General features: G+C 43.2%; 1 protein-coding gene across 1 annotated transcript in view; it reads left to right on the forward strand.

The window, feature by feature from the left end:
• The first annotated feature begins 260 nt into the window (after nucleotides 1–260).
• The window catches only part of LOC124556234 (protein tyrosine phosphatase domain-containing protein 1-like), a 375836-nt gene continuing 351442 nt past the window's right edge, over nucleotides 261–24654 (forward strand). The window contains exons 1-2 of the mRNA XM_047130223.1: nucleotides 261–265; nucleotides 12792–12872. Coding sequence (XP_046986179.1) covers nucleotides 261–265; nucleotides 12792–12872 — 86 coding nt within the window. The remainder of the gene's footprint in view (nucleotides 266–12791; nucleotides 12873–24654) is intronic.

Raw genomic sequence — 24654 nt, forward strand, 5'->3', positions numbered from 1 at the left:
CTTCTTATAGTATATATTACAGACATACTGATCAGCGGGCGATCTACAGATTGTAATATTTGAAAAAAAAAACTTCAGAGCCAAGATCGCATTTAAATGTTTATTTTGAGTTGATGACCGGTTTCAGCAATATTTGGTTGTGATCTTTGCATCTGCAATAAGATATGAAACACTTTGAATTTGTAAACATATTTTTATGCCGTAGGAACAAAATTTAAATTTTTAACATTGTCAGAATATAAGACATAATTTTGAAAAAGATGAGGTATGTTACCTACATGTAAAATACAATACTTATGTATCTCATTACTACTGCCATAGAAAAAAATGTTTACAAATGCAGTGTGTGTCTTATTGCAGATCCGAAGATAACAGCAAAGTACCATTTAAAGAGGTCATCAATTCAAATAAATATTTAAATGCAATCTTCGGTCTTAAATATTTCTTCTAATATTACAATCTTCGTATGTTGTTGGATCCACAGATATTTCGTCATCAATGTGTCAGTCAGTTCATATCTCACCATGATTTGCTCACAGTTCTTTAAAATATTTTAACAAAGTTTGCTGTTTTATTATTCCGATTAAGGAATGCTCATTTTCTATCTGGGTCAGAACCTTTGTATCTTATATGCTCTTGTGTGTGCGTCATGTACATAATGTTCAATGTTCAGTATCTGTCCCACGATTTCCTATTCAGTTTTTATATCTCTGTTTTGCCACTGGCGTATTTCTTTTTATTGTCTATTCTATCCATAGGTGACACAAATGTCTCCATCTGCTTTTTATGATTTCCGCCGTTCTTCATTCCACACTTAAAGTCCGTTTTTGGATCTTCGTTTCTTCCTTTGCTCTAATATTTCTCATGCAACTTTCACTACAGCTCTTTTAAGCCCTCCCCTCCGTTGTTTAAATTAAGTCTTACAGTTTTTTTATTGTCAATGTTACATTTCGAGTTACTACAATAAGGGTCCTTACACTTTCACTTTAGGAAATTTTTTTCTTGAAGCTCTTGAGACACCACCTATCTTCTCTTCACTACTTCGTCTTTCTCATAAAATGATTTGAGTAGATATCATATGCTCCCTTGCATATTTAGTCCGTATTGAGAATTTAGTATTCACCACAATACTGTTAGGCACCTTCTGCGTCTTGTGCTCATTGTGAACGTACATATTTCCTAACTAAACACACCCTTCCGAAATCCCTTCACCAAAGAAGACGACGTAATTATTCCAGAATTCGGGTCAAGAACAGCTGCAAACACGCGTAACGTAGAAAATATATCCTCGGAGTAGTGAAGCACCTTAAATCATTTGACAAAAGCAAGACTTCCGATCCAGACTGTATACAAGTTCAGAGTATCCTGATACGAGGGTTGACTGGAAAGTAATGCGTCCACCTTCGTAACTCTTCAACAGTTGGTGGCATTGGTATGCGGCAGGTACTGGCTTGTTCCGTAGCCTCGTCTCTACAGCTCCAGTTGATGGGAAGCCTTAGCATTGAACGGTTGCGTTGTTACAGTGTAAAGTATGGAACCCTGCGCAAACGGTCGGTCAGTGCGATTTAAGCAACGTGCAGTCATTGAATTCTTGACAGCAGAAGGTGTCACACCAAAGGAGATTCATCAGAGAATGAAAGCAGTTTATGGTGATTGTGTCGATGTGAGTACTGTGCATCGTTGGGCGAGTGTGCTTAAAGATATTGAGGCGGGAACATCTGACCTGCGTGACAAAGAGTTGGATGTCCTGTGACAGCAACCACCGAGTGTCACAAGCAAAATGTTGACAGATTGATTCAGGACGATCGTCGTATCACTCAGAGAGAAATAGCAAGCACAGTCGGCAAAAACGGAAAACTGAAATGTTTTCCTGCAGCATGAAAATACCAAACCACACACTTTACGTGCCACCACAGTAGAACTTCAGAGACTGAATCTCACCACCGTACAGTCCAGATTTAGCACCGTCTGACCTCCATCTGTTCCCGATAACAAAAGACGATCTGCGGGGACGTCATTATGCTTCTGATGAAGACGCGGAGACAGTGTCGACTTCTTCCGCGACGGATTCATAAAACTTGTTCATCGTTGGCAGAAATGTATCCAATTGGCTGGTGATTATCTAAAAAAGTGAATAGTGGTAATTAAAGATCACATTCTAAGGATTATTTATGCGTTTGATTTATTAAAATATTCCCATTCAAACCCAGTTAACGAAGGTGGAGACATTACTTTTCATTCAACCCTCGTACAATAGCTCCATACATAACGATCATATACAACTGTTCGCTCGACGAAAGATCCGTACCCAAAGACTGAAAAGTTGCACAGGTCACAGAAATATTCAAGAAAGGTAGTAGGAATAATCCACTCAATTACAGGCCCATATCATTAACGTCAATATGCAGCAGGATTTTGTAACATACAGTAAATTGTATTCGAACATTATGCACTACCTCGAAGAGAACGGTCTATTGACACACAGTCAATACGGATTTAGAAAACATCGTTCTTGTGGAACATAACTAGCCCTTTACTCACACGAAGTGTCGAGTGCTACTGAAAAGGGATGTCAAATTGATTCCGTATTTCTAGATTTCCAGAAGGCTTTTGACACTGTACCACACAAGCGGCTTGTAGTGCAATTGCGTGCATATGGAATATCGTCTCAGTTATGTGACTGGACTCGTAATTTCCTGTCAGAGAGGTCACAGTTCGTAGTAACTGACGGAAAGTCATCGAGGAAAACAGAAGTGATTTCTAGCGTTCCACAAGGTAGTGTTATAGGCCCTTTGCTGCTGTTCCTTTCTATAAAAACTATTTAGGAGACAATTTGAGCAGCCGTCTTAGGTTGTTTCCAGATAATGCTATCGATTATCGACTAATAAAGTCATCAGAAGATCAAACCAACTTAGAAAAGACATCTGTTGGTGCAAAAATTGGCAATCGGCCCTAAACAACGAAAAGTGTGAGGACATCCGCATAAGTGCTACAAGGAATGCGTGAAACTTTGATTACACGGTAAATCAGTCAAATTTAAAGGCCGTAAATTTAACTAAATACCAAGGAATTACAATTACCAACAACTTAAATTCGAGGAACACATAGAAAATGTTGTGAAGAAGGCTAACCAAAGACTTCGTTTTATTGACAGGACACTTAGAAAATGTAACAGGTCTACTAAAGAGACTGCCTACACTACGCTTGTCCGTTCTGTTTTAGAATATTGCTGCGCGGGGTGGGATCCTTACCAGATAGGACTGACGGAGTACATCGAGAAAGTTCAAACAAGGCAGCACATTTTGTATTATCGCGACATAGGGGAGAGAGTGATACTAAAATGATTCAGGATTTGGGGTGGACATAATTGATACAAAGGCGTTTTTCGTTTATGCGGAATCTTCTCACGAAATTTCGATTGACAATTTTCTCCTCCGAGTGCGAAAATATTTCGTTGACGCTGACCTACATAGGGAGAAACGGTTATCATAACAAAAAAAGGGAAATTAGAGCTCACACGGAAAGATATAGGTGTTCGTTTTTTCTGCGCGCTGTACGAGATTGGAATAATAGAGACTTATTGTGAAGGTGGTTCGATGAACACTCTGTCAGGCATTTAAATGTGATTTTCAGTGTGTCCATGTCGATGTAGAGTCCAGAACATAGTTTTAGTTAGTTTTTACTCATTTAGGGCGGTGACATTAATTAAATGCTCTCCATTTAGATTTAAAACATTCACGCTAGGGTTTCACAAAATTTTGTCTGTTTTTCGTTTTTCTACTCTTGTACTGAAATATCAGTTTCCGATGTAAAAATTTAGTTGAGGAGCACGGGCTGTTAGCCAGGCAAATATCACCTACAGAACTGTCGATTTCGTTTGGTTTTCTTTAGTTTTGTTCTTTTTCCCATGGATCTTATCATGACAATATGTTATGATGTGGAACGTGTGATGAGTTACGAAAGCAGTATATCCAGTCACAAAGACAATGTATCGGATACACCTTTCAGGAGAATCGCTGACAATACGCTCGCCATTTTTATACCTGTTCTAAGCTGATTTATTGTATGAACTGAACTGTAGGTTTAGCATTACAAGATAATGCACACACACACTATTTAACGTAAGATATCCAGTTTAAAATAACTTACAGATTAAACGAAGTTGTCACAGGCATATTACTTTAATTTGCTTTTAAATTATTTTCATTATCCGCTATAGCTTTCAGCATTGGGAAAGTGATAAAAGTAAAGATTGCTGACTGAGAGACACCGAGGTGTAGTTCAGGAGCATAATTGGAAAGATTTTCTTTTTTCTCGCACAATCGCCTCTTCTCTATTTGAAGTGCGAGTGTTGGGCCATAAGTTTATCCGTCCAAGGCAGATGACTATGATTAACACGTTTACAGTTTGGTGTCGTGTTTGCGTTGTTCATCATGAGAGAAGGAGACCCTGAAACCTAATGCAGGTACATTTATTCTCTTATGATGGCTGTTTATAATCAATCATAGTTGCAAAGCAATAGTACTTATTACAGATATCTTCCTATAAAACAAATATGACGCGCTCTATCCGCACACACAAAATTAACATGCTGCAGGAAGAAACAAGTATGTTCAAATGATTCAAATGGCTCTGAGCACTATGGGACGCAACTGCTGTGGTCCTCAGTCCCCTAGAACTTAGAACTACTTAAACCTAGCTAACCTAAAGACATCACACACATCCATGCCCGAGGCAGGATTCGAACCTGCGACCGTAGCAGCAGCGCAGGTCCGGACTGGAGCGCCTAGAACCGCACGGCCACCGCGGCCGGCGAAACAAGTATGTACCCATAATAATTTTTGTCCACATAAATGCCTAGAGATATTTCTTTTTGAGACATGGATAGAGTACTTTTTTCTAGTCTGACATTCATGTGAGGTATTATTAGTTTTAAATTATGATTGGTTTTTAACAGAAAATTTTGTAAATGAAATGTACGCCTGACGTCATTATGTCCAGTTGTTTATAAAGCTCCTTACAAGACGTTCGAGACTGAACACAGAGTAACATCCTTAAATTCTTGATTAATGCTTATCCAAGAAACAGATGTAATATCAATAGAAATATATTTCTTAGCACTTTGTTTACTGAGCTGGACACGTGACGCTGCGATGGTCACTCCCTGGAACATAATCATGACTTATGTGCCATTTTCTCCTAGGCATCATTCAGAGTTCTCAACATAACGAAAATTTTATAGAACAACTTCAAATCATCGTCCATAGCGCTAAACACAGAGACAAAATTCTCAGTCAGTGTACAGAGTTTAGCAAATCTAAATCGGCTTCATCAGCAGCAGCCGATAACCAACCGTGGAAACACAGCATCGGTGGAAGCGCTTCGAAGGCAGACTATAATAAATGGGTTAGACTTGTAAAAATACTCCCATTGTTGACTGATTTCAGCAACGTTGTGTCTTGGGTCGTGCCGTAAATCTACTCTAGGTTCCTGCACAGTTAAGCGTAATTTTTATCGTCCTGATACCGTCGTGAATAGTAATTTTATCGGACAGTGCCTGTATCATTCAGGACCTGTATCGAAGTACCAAGTATAAATCAAACAAGTTGCTCAATAAATATGTACTGGGTACAGGCTCAAGTGTGTATTTACCTGCATGTTTCTACCGACAGGAGAATTGTCTTTCTCCGCTAGCTTCCCACTATAGTATGAATTTTGGTTTGTCAACAGTTCTTAACTATATGTACACAGGAAAGGAAGAAACTAAGCATTTCTCTCTCGCTCTCTCTCACTCTCTCTGTATGTGTATGTGCGTGTGTGTGTGTGTGTGTGTGTGTGTGTGTGTGTGTGAGAGAGAGAGAGAGAGAGATAGATAGATAGATAGACAGAGAGAGAGAGAGAGAGTGTGTGTGACACGCGCAGAATTTATATTCCCAGTCCACCTCCCCATATAAACTGAGCGCTCAGTTCACAGGCACTGCTTTTTAATTACATTTTATACTGGGAATGTACCTTGCTAGGGATGGCCAGCAATCTTTGAAAAGAAAACCCGTAGCTTTAATTACTCCAGCATCACAGCCGCGAAGTGTGGCGCTACTCGGCGTGTCCCATTAAGAAACTGGGTCAGCCTGTACTTCCACCAGCACCCTAGTCCGCTCTCCCTGCAACATGCTGTCAAAATAACGCAGAATACTACAGCGAGGAAAGATTAATGTGGCAGCGTCACAACATATTCAGTTACAAATGATGTGTGTGGCAGAACGAATAGCTAATGCAACGCGAGAAGGAACTCGACATTCACTATGACAGATACCTACCGTTATATTTTGCCCCTTCATTTTTTATGATTACAAATTACGATCGCCTTGCGCTTCAGTGGCGCCTATCAGACTCCATAAACTCGCGTAAAGTCGTTGCCTTGTAAAGCGGAGACGTCTCGGACACGGGCTTGGATTTCGAATATGCCATTACAGTGTGTATCCTATTTACCCTGACTGACAAAAACTATCCGGACCCCCTATGTAGCGCAGAATTGACCACTACATGCCATAAAAGAAGGCGGGGAGTATTGTATTGTCAGTAGAGAAGCCATAACATCTGAATGGACCGGTCAAGAGAGATCATGTTTTCGAACGTGGGCTAGTCATTGGGTGTCACCTGACCAACAGATCAGATCCACCAGGGACTCCATGTCACTACCTTATTGGACCGTTGAGAGTAAGTAGGCGAAGGTACTGGAACACACACATACACACACACACACACACACACACACACACACACACACAATGTGCAGAAAATGTAACAGTAATATTGCAGTAAATGAATGATTTTTTTTTAGCTTTACAAGAGAGCTTCCACTACGTGCAGTAGGAGATTACTTGAGTCTTGTATTTCACATGTTCGAAAAATTCTGCTACTGAATAGAAAACGTGATCTAATAAGAATGAGTTTAGGGTTATTTAAGAATTAATAATGATGAAATAATTGTATCATTCGTGCAAGACTGCTGTAAATTTGTATCACACTACGTGTTATGGAAGTTCAAAAATCCTTACTCTCAGGATGTGGAGCTTTCCTTTTTGCCTTGTATCATTTTTCTGGCTGTTGAAGTTATTATTTATATATTCTACAGACAGAACAACATGGCTAGCGTATGGCCAAGGAAGGAAATGTGCGTTTAGGCAGAGGTAACTTTACAATTTTACGCACGTTATTTTCGTAAACACAGTGTGTGATATGCGAGCCAGATACAGCCGACAACTGCCGCTAGAAAGCGGTCCTATCGTAAATCACAGAATGAGGAACATGTTCCATGTGATGCTCTTGCTCGTTACTAAGGCCGGTATTACACTATCAAATTTGTTTGTCGAAGCTGATATGTCAAATATTTATGTCAAAGAAATTTGATGGTGTAATAGGGAACTTTGTCAAATGTCTCCTGTCGTCAAATAAATATGATCAAATCTAGGGCCACTCCGTAGATGTGATCACAAAAGTCTTTTGTCTTCTGTTCACTGCAATGTGAAATGTAACCGCTTGGAGCGCTAGTATCGCTACAGCTATCTGACGTCTCTGTAGTGTGTTTGTAAATATGGCTTAAAATTTGGTGTATTCCTTCGACTCTTTTTTTAATATTTTTAATAAACTTGCCTCGACATGGCTGGGAGTGAGCAAGGGGCACAGTGCATGCTATTAATTGTGTGTTGATTGGCAAGTGGAATACGCTGCAGACGACTTCATGTCCACAGTCAAAGCTACAGCCATCCACCTCTACATCTGGAAACATCCAGGCACCTTTTCAGCGAACCGGAATAGAGAATAGAAAATAAAAAATTCTTTCTTAGCTTTCCATCCTACTTTGTTTATCCTTGAACTCTAGATGCCAGAAGTTAAAAGGCGCTTCATCTGTTCGTACTTTTTATTAATTTTGTAGCTGTTGGATCACTAATTCAAAATTAAAAATAGTTCTTATTGCCCATATAGTGTATTAAACATTTATTTACATTCACATATTGCCCGTTTAGAGCTTTATAAATCGCTTTACACCTTTCTGGAATTATTTTGGTTAACGTGCAATGCTATATTCGAGTGCTGTGTTGTAAACTAGAGTAGCTCTCTCCTGGGTCAAGAAATCCCAGAGTCATAGTTTGCCTGTCTTCTGCACGTAAAGCATTTCTCAAAAGAGTATTCCCTTTTGTAATATGAGAAGCCACTTTACTGAGCAAATACTGAAATACACTCTCACCCATTCGTAAGTAATTTACGTCCTCCATTAGCAGCTCTCGTAACACATTTTGCTGAATGCTTTTACTATCTCGACGTAATACCTACGGCATCATCCAAGTATGTTTTCTTTTTTTCCGCCGCTTTTCTTCCAAATACACACACAGTGCAATTGTGGTTCTACCTACTGCACGCAGAATAAGAGGTTGTTGTCCGCCATCCTGAAATTTGATGAAAAATATGACGACAGTGTAATATCCCCTTTTAGCGCAACGTCAAATGTCTTCGTCAAACAAATTTGACGAATATTTGATCATATCTTTGATAAAATCTTTGTCAAAGATATATGATAATGTAATACCGGCCTAAGCCTTCAGCAACCACAATACAAATCACGTCTGACGTACCTCACTATGAGAAACACGTCCCGTGTGAGGGCAGCTTTAAAGTGAACTCATATGAATAATATGACAACGATTGAAATGAACACTATGTAAGAAACATACAGGGTGTTTCAAAAATGACCGGTATATTTGAAACGGCAATAAAAACCAAACCAGCAGCGATAGAAATACACCGTTTGTTGCAATTTGCTTGGGACAACAGAACATTTTCAGGCAGACAAACTTTCGAAATTACAGTAGTTACAATTTTCAACAACAGATGGCGCTGCGGTCTGGGAAACTCTATAGTACGATATTTTCCACATATCCACCATGCGTAGCAATAATGTGGCGTAGTCTCTGAATGAAATTACCCGAAACCTTTGACAACGTGACTGGCGGAATGGCTTTACATGCAGATGAGATGTATTGCTTCAGCTGTTCAATTGTTTCTGGATTCTGGCGGTACACCTGGTCTTTCAAGTGTCCCCACAGAAAGAAGTCACAGGGGTTCATGTCTGGCGAATAGGGAGGTCAATCCACGCCGCCTCCTGTATGTTTCGGATAGCCCAAAGCAATCACACGATCATCGAAATATTCATTCAGGAAATTAAAGACGTCGGCCGTGCGATGTGGCCGGGCACCATCTTGCATAAGCCACGAGGTGTTCGCAGTGTCGTCTAAGGCAGTTTGTACCGCCACAAATTCACGAAGAATGTCCAGATAGCGTGATGCAGTAATCATTTCGGATCTGAAAAATGGGCCAATGATTCCTTTGGAAGAAATGGCGGCCCAGACCAGTACTTTTTGAGGATGCAGGGACGATGGGACTGCAACATGGGGCTTTTCGGTTCCCCATATGCGCCGGTTCTGTTTATTGACGAAGCCGTCCAGGTAAAAATAAGCTTCGTCAGTAAACCAAATGCTGCCCACATGCATATCGCCGTCATCAATCCTGTGCACTATATCGTTAGCAAATGTCTCTCGTGCAGCAATGGTAGCGGCGCTGAGGGATTGCCGCGTTTGAATTCTGTATGGATAGAGGTGTAAACTCTGGCGCATGAGACGATACGTGGACGTTGGCGTCATTTGGACCGCAGCTGCAACACGGCGAACGGAAACCCGAGGCCGCTGTTGGATCACCTGCTGCACTAGCTGCGCGTTGCCCTCTGTGGTTGCCGTACGCGGTCGCCCTACCTTTCCAGCACGTTCATCCATCACGTTCCCAGTCCGTTGAAATTTTTCAAACAGATCCTTTATTGTATCGCTTTTCGGTCCTTTGGTTACATTAAACCTCCGTTGACAACTTAGTCTTGTTGCAACAACACTGTGTTCTAGGCGGTGGAATTCCAACACCAGAAAAATCCTCTGTTCTAAGGAATAAACCATGTTGTCTACAGCACACTTGCACGTTGTGAACAGCACACGCTTACAGCAGAAAGACGACGTACAGAATGGCACACCCACAGACTGCGTTGTCTTCTATATCTTTCACATCACTTGCAGCGCCATCTGTTGTTGAAAATTGTTGTTGTTGTTGTGGTCTTCAGTCCTGAGACTGGTTTGATACAGCTCTCCATGCTACTCTATCCTGTGCAAGCTTTTTCATCTCCCAGTACCTACTGCAACCTACATCCTTCTGAATCTGCTTAGTGTATTCATCTCTTGGTCTCCCTCTACGATTTTTACCCTCCATGCTGCCCTCCAATACTAAATTGGTGATCCCTTGATGCCTCAGAACATGTCCTACCAACCGATCCCTTCTTCTGGTCAAGTTGTGCCACAAACTTCTCTTCTCCCCAATCCTATTCAATACTTCCTCATTAGTTATGTGATCTACCCATCTAATCTTCAGCATTCTTCTGTAGCACCACATTTCGAAAGCTTCTATTCTCTTCTTGTCCAAACTATTTATCGTCCATGTTTCACTTCCATACATGGCTACACTCCATACAAATACTTTCAGAAATGACTTCCTGACACTTAAATCAATACTGGATGTTAACAAATTTCTCTTCTTCAGAAACGCTTTCCTTGCCATTGCCAGCCTACATTTTATATCCTCTCTACTTCGACCATCATCAGTTATTTTGCTCCCCAAATAGCAAAACTCCTTTACTACTTTAAGTGCCTCATTTCCTAATCTAATTCCTTCAGCATCACCTGACTTAATTAGACTACATTCCATTATCCTTGTTTTGCTTTTGTTGATGTTCATCTTATATCCTCCTTGAAAATTGTAACTACTGTAATTTCGAAAGTTTGTCCGCCTGAAAATGTACTGTTGTCCCAAGCATATTGCAACAAACGGTGTATTTCTATCGCTGCTCGTTTAGTTTTTATTGCCGTTTCAAATATACCGGTCATTTTTGAAACACCCTGTACATAGATCTGACTGAGGTGTTGACGTGGGGAAGGGAGAAAGTCATGAACAGCAAATTTGACAGGAGAAGCGAAAAACAAGGTTGACACTACGAAATACGAAGTTGTGTACACAAATTGGTTACAAAAACTCCAAATTAACTTAAAAAAAACCTTCACAGCAAGCTGTCATATCTATGACAGAAATAAGAAAGACTGCGGTGAAATGCATGTATTTGATGTCCATGTAGTCCAACATAGCCAGGAGGTCTTTCTTTTGTAGCATCACTAATGATGGGCCTTCGTCCAGCTGGTGGTAGAGAACGAATTGCAAAGATGTTCTTAACAGATTTATCCTTTTCCAAAATGTTGTGCTCCCTCCACGGTTCCAATTCACTGAACGAATCTTTATGTCTATGATGGGCTGGTTATCCCTTACAGTTCTAATACAAGAAGCAGAACTGATCTTCACTGGTTAGGTTAGGTTCAAATGGCTCTGAGCACTATGGGACTTAACATCTATGGTCATCAGTCCCCTAGAACTTAGAACTACTTAAACCTAACTAACCTAAGGACCTCACACAACACCCAGTCATCACGAGGCAGAGAAAATCCCTGACCCCACCGGGAATCGAACCCGGGAACCCGGGCGTGGGAAGCGAGAACGCTACCGCTCGACCACGAGCTGCGGACTCAGCAGGAAAAAAGACCGAGTTCTATATCTTGGCCGGCCGAAGTGGCCGTGCGGTTAAAGGCGCTGCACTCTGGAACCGCAAGACCGCTACGGTCGCAGGTTCGAATCCTGCCTCGGGCATAGATGTTTGTGATGTCCTTAGTTTAGTTAGGTTTAACTAGTTCTAAGTTCTAGGGGACTAATGACCTCAGCAGTTGAGTCCCATAGTGCTCAGAGCCATTTGAACCATCTATATCTTGTCTAACGCATATTGGCGTCTATTTTATTCGTACAGTAACCCCACAAGATTAGCGCTGCTTTGATCGTAGATTGTTCATAAATGCTGATGCTGACATAACTTGGCACATACTATTCAATGCACCGAAATAGAGCATCGCATGAGAAGCAAGTGCTTCTAAATACTCATTTTTTTAATTTTTTTTTTTTTTTACAAAACTATTGGACAGACCAGATGGACGGTGCTTGTAACTGTTCATGTTCTTTTACAGCGTTATAAATCATTCAGTGCAATGTTTAGACACACTGTGGTTCAAATGGTTCAAATGGCTCTGAGCTCTATGCGACTTAGCTTCTGAGGTCATCAGTCGCCTAGAACTTAGAACTAATTAAACCTAACTAACCTAAGGACATCACACACATCCATGTCCGAGGCAGGATTCGAACCTGCGACCGTAGCGGTCGCTCGGTTCCAGACTGTAGCGCCCAGAACCGCACGGCCACTCCGGCCGGCACACTGTGGTCACTGAGTGCGTACCAGTGCGTACACAGCTAACAAGCAAAAACTGTTCTACTAGTACATTACATTACAAACAGTGACACAAGATTCTGATATCGTTTATTTCGGTTTCTGGACTACGAATCGTTTCTTACGTATTGATTCACTTACACAGGGATCTGTGGCTGGCTTCGTGAGTGAAATGTTTGCGATTGCTTGAATAAATGAACTAGTCGTTGGATGAGCAGATCACGCAAGCGCACCATCATCGCCCCATCACGCCACGGCACCCCATGAATAGAGAAGGTGCCCTGTATGGACCTCTCAGCACATGCCCAACAGAATAGCTGAGAAGCGTTGCGCAACTGCTGGCTCTGGCTCCGCTTACTTACATCGTTGATTTTGTCTGCAGGGTGACGGACGACATTCTCGCTTGTGCCCGTCCCAGCACGTACCTCATCACGCAGAAGAACCTCATACAACAGTTTCAGAGGTATGTGCATGATATAATCAAATTCACTCTAAATTTAAAGTATTTTAATATTAATATCTACCAATTGAATTTATATCTTATTTTATTACTTATTGCTGAATTGAAAGCACAGCTTCATCTTCCGGACTCGAGCTGACTACTGAAGGACCTTCATTGCGATATCTGCCTGACAGAAAAGCATATCTGTGGATTGCGGTGCTTTCTTGAATATGATACCGAAATGAATTTTCCAATGCTGAAAAGTTCACAAAAATTCGAGATCATGAGGAACTTACCGACAGTCGTTCTTCCTACTCATCACTTGTGCTGGAACAGGGAGGGGTGAGTGGGAGAGAGGTGTGGGTGGGAAATCATGGTGGTATCAGAAGTTAACTCCACCACACACTGAGAAGTGTCCTGCAAAATATACAGGGTAGGATGACTTTACTGAATGTGGACGAACTGCAGGAAAAGATCCTTGACAGGGTAAGGGCATATGGCCAGCTATGAGTTCCAAGGGAGGTATGTACACCCACTAGAAGTTGGAGATGAAAGATCTTTGACAGTGTTGGTTTCAGTTATTGAAGGTACACATGAGAACATACCACGCAAATGGGAATGTTCTGGCTGTACTAGTGTTTTAACTCCGCACTCAAAAGGGCAGTGAACTGGAGCACAATCATGTAGTAGCCTCATCAACTATCGTACCAGCAAAGGTACGTCTTCCAGCAGGAGAGTTAGGGTCAGCTGCAGAAAGTGCGGATATGCATTGCCTGTGAGGCGTTGCGGAAAGATGACTTGTCCCACGAGGCGGTCGCCAATAATCCCCGCCCACATATTGAGGCTGAACTGGTGCTGATGATTCTCTACCACCGTATCATAAGGATTTTGCGTAGCCCACAAGTGCTTGTTGTTATAGCGGGTGATACCGCCCCTTGGAAAAGTGACCTCGTCTGCGAATAGAATTGGTAACAGAAATCCCAGTAATGTGGTGGCCTGTGAGACGAACCAGCCACAAAACCGTCATCGCTGAGGGAACCCTCTAGGTTAAAGTGCCTGCACGCGTTGTAAGTGATTCTGGTAGTGGCAGTAGTCTTGGATAATGTTCCAGATGGTCATTTGGCTTACCCCATGCTAGTGGGACACCTGCCTGGTGCTGATACGAGGGCCACTGTCAAAGATGTTTCATCCCCACTTTCAAGTGGTCATACCTTCCTTGAAATACATTTACTGCCCTATGACCACTTTTGCTCTTGCACATACTTCCCATACATGAAACGTTTCTCTTCTGTCATCTTCTGTTCAGAGCACTTGAAACACTACCCGAAAAAATTTTGTTGGATTCGATGTTCAATACTTTGTTCTAATCTTATTGTAAGTTGTTTTTTCGGCACACTGTATACACGGTCAAACAGAGATTTATCTTACGGTCCTCGTGAATGCTAGTCCAGTGTTTTAATCACCACACTTTTTCTCTTGAAGTATTGTATTTTCTGGTTCTGCTCCACAATAATGAAACAAGGAACCCATAAGTCTCGCAAGACAGGTGAGACAGCAAGGGTGGACTGAAAATTGTGGCTGCTTCTTGACCGATGCAGCAGGCAGGTGTTTTTGGTCTAAGACTTGTTTTATTATCAAACTACCTATGTAGAGTCTCTTGCCACCACAGTTCCTTGCCCATTTGCAGCTAACCTACTTCAATTGCGTGTCAGTCAACATGCAAAATAAGGTTCCAGCACCATTATTCCTTCGTCATTTTTATAGCTACAAAGGTTATAATCCTAGTCTCATGGTTGATTACATATTATTCACTACTTGCTGTTGTTCATTCTGATTATGAGCTGATTTATTGTGTCTCAGTTTGTCACATTGGGCATATATACAGATGATTTCAGGAGGCATTTCAAATGTTTTAGGAACTATGATACGGATAAATTTGAATTTAAATGGTCATATAAACACGTGTCCATTTTTAGTGGGTTTTAGAGCGAGTAGAAATCTTGAAGCAGAGACTTTGCGGGTTCTCTGACAATATAGGATGTGACTTCCTACATTGACGTCAGACTGAACACTGCTTGGCCCTCTAAACGAGCCAGGGCTATGTTAAACCAGAGGCAGTAAAAATATAGCTAACTGTGTGAAATTTACGCAAGGGCTCTTTTCAGAGACTGTTCTTCCAGTCAGTATAATCGTTGCTGCAGAAGGCACGAAACACTCATATCAGATCCCAAAAGAAACCTGGCTGGTGTGGAGGCAAGGCCAAAGGCATCCCAGACCAAAGCCAATGCTAACAGAGGAACTCCAGTTTCGGACATTCAGGAACTTAAATCGTGGAGGACCAACCACTTTTTTCGAAGAAAACGAAGGATGGATGTAACTACGTGAGGATCGTATGGTCTTCCGCTAACACCCATGACAAGGAGAGTGGGAGGGTGTATTTGGTGTAAAAGGCCAAGGGGTTGGGACAGTCCAGTAAAAATGTGTGGGTGTGAGGAGGGTCCTGCAACTACAAAGTGTGAGTCGTTCATTACAGAGTAAAAAACAATGGGTCATCCTCATATTGCCAATGCAAAGACGGCAGAGGATGGCAGAATGCCGTCAGGAGAGGCGGAATGAAGAATGCCACTTGGCGGGAGTTCCCTTATTTGCAGAGAGTTTATTAGACAGAGGGGTGGCACCCAAAGGGTCTGCCCATGACTTAGCGAAAACGAATTTGATTTGAAGCTGCAAATCTGCCCCCAGGAAGGTTATGGAGGGTGGAGGGGTAGGTGGCTACCATCCCAGTCAGACAATGGGAAAGCTCATTACCCCGGACACCCAAAAGGCCTGGAACCCAAAGGAAATCCTGCCTCGTGATGACTAGGTGTTTTGTGATGTCCTTAGGTTAGTTAGGTTTAAGTAGTTCTAAGTTCTAGGGGACTGATGACCATAGATGTTAAGTCCCATAGTGCTCAGAGCCATTTGAACCATTTGAACCCAAAGGAAATCAACCAAACAAGCAGCATGTTCAAGATCAGTGAGAAGGTCGTGGATGTAAAGACCAGAGGGAGGCAGGAAGAAACCCAGTCGACAGACTGAAGGCCACTCATGAAGCCCATACATAATAAAACTAGGGGGAGGAATGACTATTCAATAAAGTAAAGTACTCGATAAATGGCCATCACTTCTGGAGTAAACACGTCATATGTGGCAGGAAGGAGATGGTGTTCTGTGCCAACAGGGAATGTGAAAGCATATCCCACATGATTGGCGGATCTAGAGCCATTGATGTAAAAAAGCAATAACATCCCAAAACTCCTGTAAATTCTTACAGAACAAACAATGGGGCACCATCGGAACGATCAAGGTTTCCAGACGCCGGAAGGGATCCATCCGAATCCAAGGAAGAAGACGTAACTAAGGGGGGGGGGGATGTTGTCTGGGAGAGACAAGAGGGAAGATGGAAAAAATGACAAAGAGAAGCTAGCTGGCGCCCAACTGGTATACCTAATCAGGGGCAGGCAGTGGATGAGCGACGTGCTGGAACTGCTAAATGAATAGAATAGAAGGGTTGAGCAGGGTAAGAGCAGACAGCAATGGTGTAGGAAACCAAGAGCTGGGACTGCTGAAACGAAATGGGGGGGGGGGGGGGGGGGGGAAATCCCAGTGCCAGTCAGAAGATCGTCAAAAGGGCTCCAGTGGCCAAATGGTTACCACGATGGTGGACTGGGTCCAAGAGGAGCAGTGTAGGATGGTCAGCTGAGCCATGAACTTGTCAACCATAGTCTAGATGGTACGGAACTAAAGCCTCATAAAAGCAGAGGGGAGTTAAATGATCTGTCCCCCAAGAGGTGTGAGCAAGAAAGCAAAGGACATTGAGTTTACAGACACAGCCAGTCTCCAGGAGGCATACACGGAGCAATGAAATAGGCAACTTGTTTTCAAACAGAAGACCCAGAGAGAGAGTTGAAAATCGTGTGAGACAGTCCAAGTGGAAGTGCGCCAGATGGTACCCTCAAGCTATCATTCTGCAGAGGACACCTAATTGGAATTAGCCCAAGCAGTTGTAACCAACGGTCCTTCGGAGGCCATGAGTCTATTAATAACGATGACGAAAAGAAAGACATCTAATATGGAAACCTATAGAACGCCATTCTCCTGGGTCTGCAGACAGTTAAGAACGGTACCAACTCGAAATCGAAACGACCGGTGGAACAGGAATTGACCTCTCAAAATCGGTAAGGGGGTCCAAAAGACTCCTGTCATGGAATTCAAGTAAGATGTAATGGCCACAAGTCGTGTCGTAGGCCTTACAAAGACTGAAGAAAATTGTGACATGATCGCAGCACTGAGAAAAGGCCTGCAATTCTACATTTTACAGCTGAAGCAGATGATCGATTGGAGACCACCCATCCTGAAAACCACACTGGTAAGGAGACAAAAAGTCCAAAGTTTCGAGTACCAGACAGAGCTGATGAGCCAAAATCGATTCAAATAACTTCTAGGGTATGTTGGTCAACTGATCGGCTATCGCGCGACGATGGATATCTGCTGGGTTTAAGGACAGGAACCACGATATTCTCTCTCCACTGAGAGAGGAAAACAGCCTGGAGGAGATGTTGTAGTTACGAATGATTGAGGCGTTGAAGCAGTCGGTTATGGATGGAATTGGGGCTATGGTCTGAATCATGGTAAGAGGAGAGGGCCAGAAGAAGTTCCTATTCAGTAAAAGGTTCATAGTAGGATTCCACATGGCAAGGGGTAAAACATAAGTGGGAAGCTTAAGCACACTGTTTCTGGAGGGGGAAGGTGCCCAGATAGGAGGCTGACGCTGATGCTATCACAAAATGGATTGAAAGGTGCTCAATGAGAACCGGTGGATCCATACAAGGATAAAGGTAACATGTGAGGGCAAGGCCCAGGATGGAAGATGGCCATAGGCAACCTTGTAGGGTGCAGAGTATAGCCCTCATCTGTGACGAGGGGACAGAAAAACCTAGGGAGGAGACAAAGCAATCCCAACACATCTGCTTGCTCTGTTTGATTAAGTAATGGGCTTTGGTGCGGTGGTGCTGAGTAGCTCGATTGCGATCACAGATGGCGATGGGAATGGATCTGCTCCACCATGGGACTGGTTGCCGACGAAAATGGCCTGTTGATTGGGGGATGGCAATGCTGTCAACGTGAATAATCGTATCAGACAAGTCATGGACGGTTTCATAGATACAACCCGACAAACCGGGGATAAACACTACCTTGGAGGTATATAGAGGCCAATAAGCGTAATGAAATGCCCAACAGGGTAACCTGGCCATTGGGATGTGAGAAGGGAATGAGAGAATTAATGAGAAGTGGTAGCTATCTCAGAGGTCATCAAGTGGCGATAAGTGTAACTAAGTGAGAAACAGAGGGGAAATGAGCAACAGATGAGTGGCAGAGGAAGTACCATAAGTGGCACTAAAATTATCAGGGGAACCATAATTAAGAAGGCACAGTGCATAGTCCGCAAGAAACTGGTGTATGAGGAGCCTGTGACTAGATGAAAAACTACTACCCTACAAGGGGTGATGGTCATTAAAATCCCCACGGAGGAGGAAAGTGTGGGGGGGGGGGGGGAGTTGCTGAAGGAGGGTAGTTAGGACAGCGGACATAGGTAGTCTGACAGAAGGGAGATAGAGATTGCAACACGTCACCGCTGAGTCCAAGTGGATACAGATGCCAACTGCTTCTGATGTGGTACAAAGGAGGATCCATGTACAAACAGCGTCCTATAGACCAACGTGCGAACGCCACCAAAAGCCCTCAAAGGGATGACCCAGTGCTAACAGAAAGCATGGAATCCACAAACGGTTGGTGAGTGAGCATCAGTAAAATAAGAGTCTTGTAGAATGACACAAGCTGCAGAGTAGAAGAAAATAAGGGATTGCAACTGCAGAAGATGACAGTAGTATCTGTTACAATTCCATTGAATAAGCATGGAACGGGGATGTAAATGGGATGTGAATGGGCTAAACCCTGTAATGGCGCCAGGTCACCATCCATCACCAAAAAGTACCAGGTGACATCCATAAACAAGAGGTCATACTTTGGTTCTGAAGCGGAGTCGGCACCTCTGGGGGCACTGGAGGTGCCCTGTCCTAAGAGTTATGTTTATTCCTTTTCTCTTTCAAAGGTCAAGGATGTCAGGGCAGAAAGAGATAGCAGGCTTCAGCAAGATTTGGAACTGAGAGAGATTGGGAGACCTTGGGACCCACAGTGGAAGTGTAGCAGCAGCCCTCTTGTCTGGGAGGCGCCAGGGGGAGGCGTCCAGGAGGGTACCCAACCACTGGTAGATGCCCAAGAAGCGGGGCGTGGGAACCACAGGAGGGCAGAGGAGGGGGGTAGAACAGGGATAAGGAGGAAAAATTAGATGTCAAGGAGGGGCTCGGAGGCTTGTCAGCTCCGTAAAGTAGGATAGATGGAGATCTGTGGCATCTCTGCTGGAAGAGCGCAATGCTAGTGCAAACACAAGTGTTTCAGAGCACACCGTTCATCGTACACTGTCGAATATGGAGCTCTGCAGCAGACTACCAGTACGTGTTCAGTGACATCGTAAATTCCGATTGCAGTGGGCACGAGACCACCGGGATTCAACCGTCGATCAATGGAAACGTGTCGGGTCCTCGGGTGAATTACATTTTTGCTACACTAGGTCGATGGTCGTTTCCACAAACGCCGTCATCGAGGTAAACGGCGGCTCGAAAACGAGCAGCGTGCCACGGATGCAGGCTAGTGGGAGCAGTATTATGCTATGGGAGACATTCTCCTGCACATGCGTGGGACCTCTGGTAGTAACCTAAGAGACGCTGAAAGGTGTGAACCATCTGCATCCCTTCATACTTGACATCTTCCCGTACGGCGACGTCATCTTTTAGCAGTATGATTGTTAAAGTGACGGAGCCATAACAGTGCTACAGAGATCTGAGGAGCATTATAGTGAACTAACGTTGCTGTCTCGGTGACCAAATTCGCCTGATGTAAATGCTATGGAACCCATCGTGGTCGCTATCGGGCGCCATCACATGTACCCAAATAAGTGGCCTGTTATTTACGCGAATTACATGAGCTGTGCATAGACATCTAATGCCACATAGCTCCACAAGCCTACCAACAAACTTTTGGATCCCTGATACACAGAAGCAGTGATGTATTTCGTTCCAAACACTGACAAACAAGCCGTTAAGCAGGTGATCATAATGTTTTGGCTCATTGTACAATTGTGTTTGGTCAGTTTTTACCTCTACTGATGTTATGTAGTAGTAGAAGGGTAAGTTTTGTTTACTGGGATCCATAATTAGGCTCAACTCAGATAGCAGCTCATTCTGTGCTCTCCATAACCTCATTAAGTATTGTTCAGGTGACAAAAGTCAATGCTGCTGTTTTGACTCCTTTCATTCTTACCCCTGACATGTCGCATCCAGGAGACGGGGACTATTATCACCCTTCCTGCATCCTCAGAAGGCTACTGTCACTAGCAATCCTATTCACAAAAAAACCTAGCGTAGCCTATTTGCTACAATCCTCTAAATACACGAACACCTAAACAAAATAAATTCTTGGCAAACACCCGTCATCTTCTAACTCTTAACGAATACAGTACTTTGCACACAGGCTCAACTCCATCTCCTTATTTCTTCCTCTGGCACACAATCATATAACTCGTGCCTTGGTGCTTACATGTGGTATCACCTCTACAAACTGCTTAAATAGAACAGCCCCTGTACAAAAATCTATGTCCACCGACCCCATCATTATCTCCCACCCCACGCAACCTGTAGCATGGCAGGTTCCATTGGCCTCAACCCATTAAGTCTCTACTGGCAAATGGCACATGCGCCTCTGTGTCCAAAAAATGCTTGTACATTTTACCTCTTACAACACCCATTAGTCCCATTTGCGTTTAACGGCTACTTGCCACCTCCTCGACCACCTCTACATTCATTACAAAAACTCTGTTACTGATACCCTCCATTTCTTCTCTGTGACTAGCGATAGTGTCTTTGTAAATGCCGCTTCCGTCCACAGCTGTAACACTTAAGTTTCGCACCAAATAACCCACGTCTATCTTGTAGCCCTATAGATATGTCAGTTTCTTCACATTCCATCGTTAACCTAACAGCAGAATACAGATTACTTGGGGCATCTGCACGTGCCGTTCTTGACATGTCTGATGACAATTCTCTCAAAAAAGCGTCGAATGCCCTCTACTCAGCTTCTTGCAACAAAACTTCATTTACTGCATCACTCTGCCCTGACTCATACATGTGTTCAATACATTTCCTTATACTGTCCGTGAAACATTCTTCAGTTTCCCCGTGCCTCTTCACAATATTGCTCAGCTGCCCCCGAAAATAATTCACATTAATCTGATTTTTGTATGTTGGCAAAAGTCGCTTCTCCAGCTACACTAAGCTGGCTGCATTTTCTAATGCACGCACACCTCATGTACGTTTTTGCTTCTACCAATACTCGCCATTTCGATACACGCAACACTTCTCTATCCGTCCAACCACCCACCGCAGCCGATATTTTAAGGTCCTCTAAGAAGGACCGCACATCCTCAGATGATTTTCCAGAAAAGGGAACAATTAATCCAGTGGCAGGTGAATCCATTATACTGGGATACCTGAACGAATGCTAGGTATTCGTCACTATCTGTCAAGTGCCCATGTAGCCATATATTATGTGCTATCAGGTGTGCTACTTATTCTAAGAATACCTGCACTGCTTCTGGAACTGGCAAACCTTTTGTCCCTAACTCTGCCATTGTGATACTCTTAGTCTCTGTTACAGTAATCGAAAAATAAATCACAACACCAAAATAGCATCGCAAATTAACCAACTTTCATTTCATAATGAACCATTTTGCAGAGCGACTGTAGGTTAACTAAGAAAGGATTGAAACACTCACAAGCAGTCGCAATACCACTGCTTTTTTATTATTCTTGCGTATCCACATTTCAGATATAAGCAGCCATATTCAGTGCATTTGAGTGACTTACTATCCAACAAACATGCCGCAGTACATGTCACCATATGACTTTACTAGTATATAGACAGATGGAAACTCAGTTTACGTCTGCCTATACACCAGTAAAGTTATGTGGTGACATGTACTGCTGTGAGTTTGTTGGATGGTAACTCACTCAAATGCACTGAAGATGGCTATTTATAGCTGAAATGTGGATATGCAAGAATAGTAATTAAAAAACATATATAACAGGTTAGAGGCACTGACTCCATGCATGGTGCAGTATCCCCAAGTAACTTACAATGTGTACACCTTACTGGCACCAAATACTGCTCTCTAAAATTACTCCCAAACTCATTTAAGACACTCGGTTCCTCCAGCCTAAACAAGGTAATCTTTAAATTACGATGACATTCTTGTCTCGCTTGCATGTCTACTACACATTCCAAAGCAAAAGCAAACATTTAATCACTCGTCGCATCTTACTGACACCATAAATCATGGTTCAGACGCTGTGCTGAGTGAAGATGATGACGAATATTTTGATGCCAAACTGTAGCACCCCCAGTGCAGAGAGGGGCAGCTGTGAATCAGGCTGGTGCGAGTGGGTGGTGGAGATGAGGTGGGAGCCGAGGAGGCTCCAGAGAAAGATATCAGCAAATGTAACAAGTTCGTAATTGATGCATCTGTTCTGCTCAATACAATGGGTTAGTGGCCTGCTGGCTGCTGAATTCTGCTGGGTTGGCTGCCTGCACGCCTTGCAGTGCTGACATGAATACTCTACCAAGTGCCGGCAGCCTCGTTACATAAGCCGGCTGCATGGTCCCTGACCCAGCAGCGCGTACTCGAAGATGGCGTATCCGCGACACCCGGCTGCGTCATGGCGCCCACAGTGACGAGACGCCCGTCCTGAGATGGCAGTGGACGGGTGGTGTGCACGGGCAGCGACCTACAGTTACCTGGGCAGGAGCAGGCCGTACTGCTGGAGATGACCAGTGATACCCAGCTGCACCATGGCTTTAAGTTCGGAAGGGACTTAGTGCGTAGAGCTGTTGCCCTGCTCTGGCCTTGAACTAGTGACTTCTACTCACAGGTTGATGTGGCGACCTCGTCCGCCACAGCCCCCATCGTCCTCGTACTGCGAGATTAAAAGCAATTTCGTTATAAAAATGCTCAGTGCTTATGGTTGGCAACGCTGTATTTGTTGTGCATATGTGCCACTACCAGTCACGTATCCCAAAATACCACTGCCAATGTCAGCGTGGAAATCTGCATTGCCGGCCGGAGTGGCCAAGCGGTTAAAGGCGCTACAGTCTGGAACCGCGCGACTGCTACGGTCGCAGGTTCGAATCCTGCCTCGGGCATGGATGTGTGTGATGTCCTTAGGTTAGTCAGGTTTACGTATATCTAAGTCTAGGGGACTGATGACTCAGATGTTAAGTCCCATAGTGCTTAGAGCCATTTGAACCATTTTTGAAAAAATGGACCAAACACATTGAGGTGACAAAAGTCATCGAATACCTCCTAATGCCGTGTGGGACCTCCTTTTGCCAGGCGTAGTGCAAGAACTCGACGTGGCAGGGACTCGACAAGTCGTTGGAAGTCCCCTGCTGAAATATTTAACAATGCTGCTTCTATAACCGTCCATAATTGCGAAAGTGTTTCCAGTGCAGGATGTTGCACACGAACTGACCTCTCGATTATGTCCCATAAATGTTCGATGGGATTCGTATCGGTCGATCTGGGTGGCCAAATAATTCGCTTGAATTGTCCAGAAAGTTTTAATTTTATTTTATTTTATGGGCCTATTGCTGTAGGACCAAACTGAGTAGCAAACTTCCAAGGTCATGGAACGTGTCAGTACACGAAATTACAAGTAAAAGTAATAATAACAAACAAAACAAAATATTTATGAAGCAAAAAAAAAAAAGACAAGCCATACGTTTAAGTAAGCGCAATCATCAATATAACATTGGAACCAGCTTAATTTTTCAATGAACTCCTCGACAGAGTAGAATGAGTAACCGATGAGGAAACTCTTCAGTTTCGATTTGAAAGTGTGTGGATTACTGCTAAGATTTTTGAATTCTTGTAGTAGCTTAGTAAAAATGCGTGCAGCAGTGTGCAGCACATCTTTCTGCACAAGAGTCAAGGAAGTGCAATTCAGATGCAGATTGGATTTCTGCCTAGTATTAACTGAGTTAAAGCTGCTAATTCTTGGTAATAAGCTGATACTGTTAACAAGAAACAACAGTAAAGAATATATATATATATATATATTGAGAGGCTAATGTCAGAATACCCACACTAGTGAACAGGGGTCGACAAGAGGTTCGATAACTTACACCGCTTATTGCCCCAAGTGCCCGTTTCTGAGCCAAAAATATCCTTTGAGAATAGGAAAGCCGGGGAATAGGAAGAGTTACCTCAAAAGCCGGCCATAGTGGCCGTGCGGTTCTAGGCGCTACAGTCTGGAACCGGGCGCCGCTACGGTCGCAGGTTCGAATCCTGCCTCGGGTATGGATGTGTGTGATGTCCTTAGGTTAGTTAGGTTTAATTAGTTCTAAGTTCTAGGCGACTGATGACCTCAGACGTTAAGTCGCATAGTGCTCAGAGCCATTTTTACCTCGAAATATAATGCCACACGACATAAGCGAATGAAAATAAGCACAGTAGACTACTTTTCGTGTCGAACTATCACTTACTTCGCATTCCGTTCGAATAATAAAAATGGCAGCATTAAGTCTTTGAAGAAGATGCTGAACGTGGGCTTTCCACGGCAATTTACTATCTATCTGAGCACCCAGAATTCTG

This window comes from Schistocerca americana, chromosome X (assembly GCF_021461395.2).
Source record: "Schistocerca americana isolate TAMUIC-IGC-003095 chromosome X, iqSchAmer2.1, whole genome shotgun sequence".
Taxonomy (NCBI): domain Eukaryota; kingdom Metazoa; phylum Arthropoda; class Insecta; order Orthoptera; family Acrididae; genus Schistocerca; species Schistocerca americana.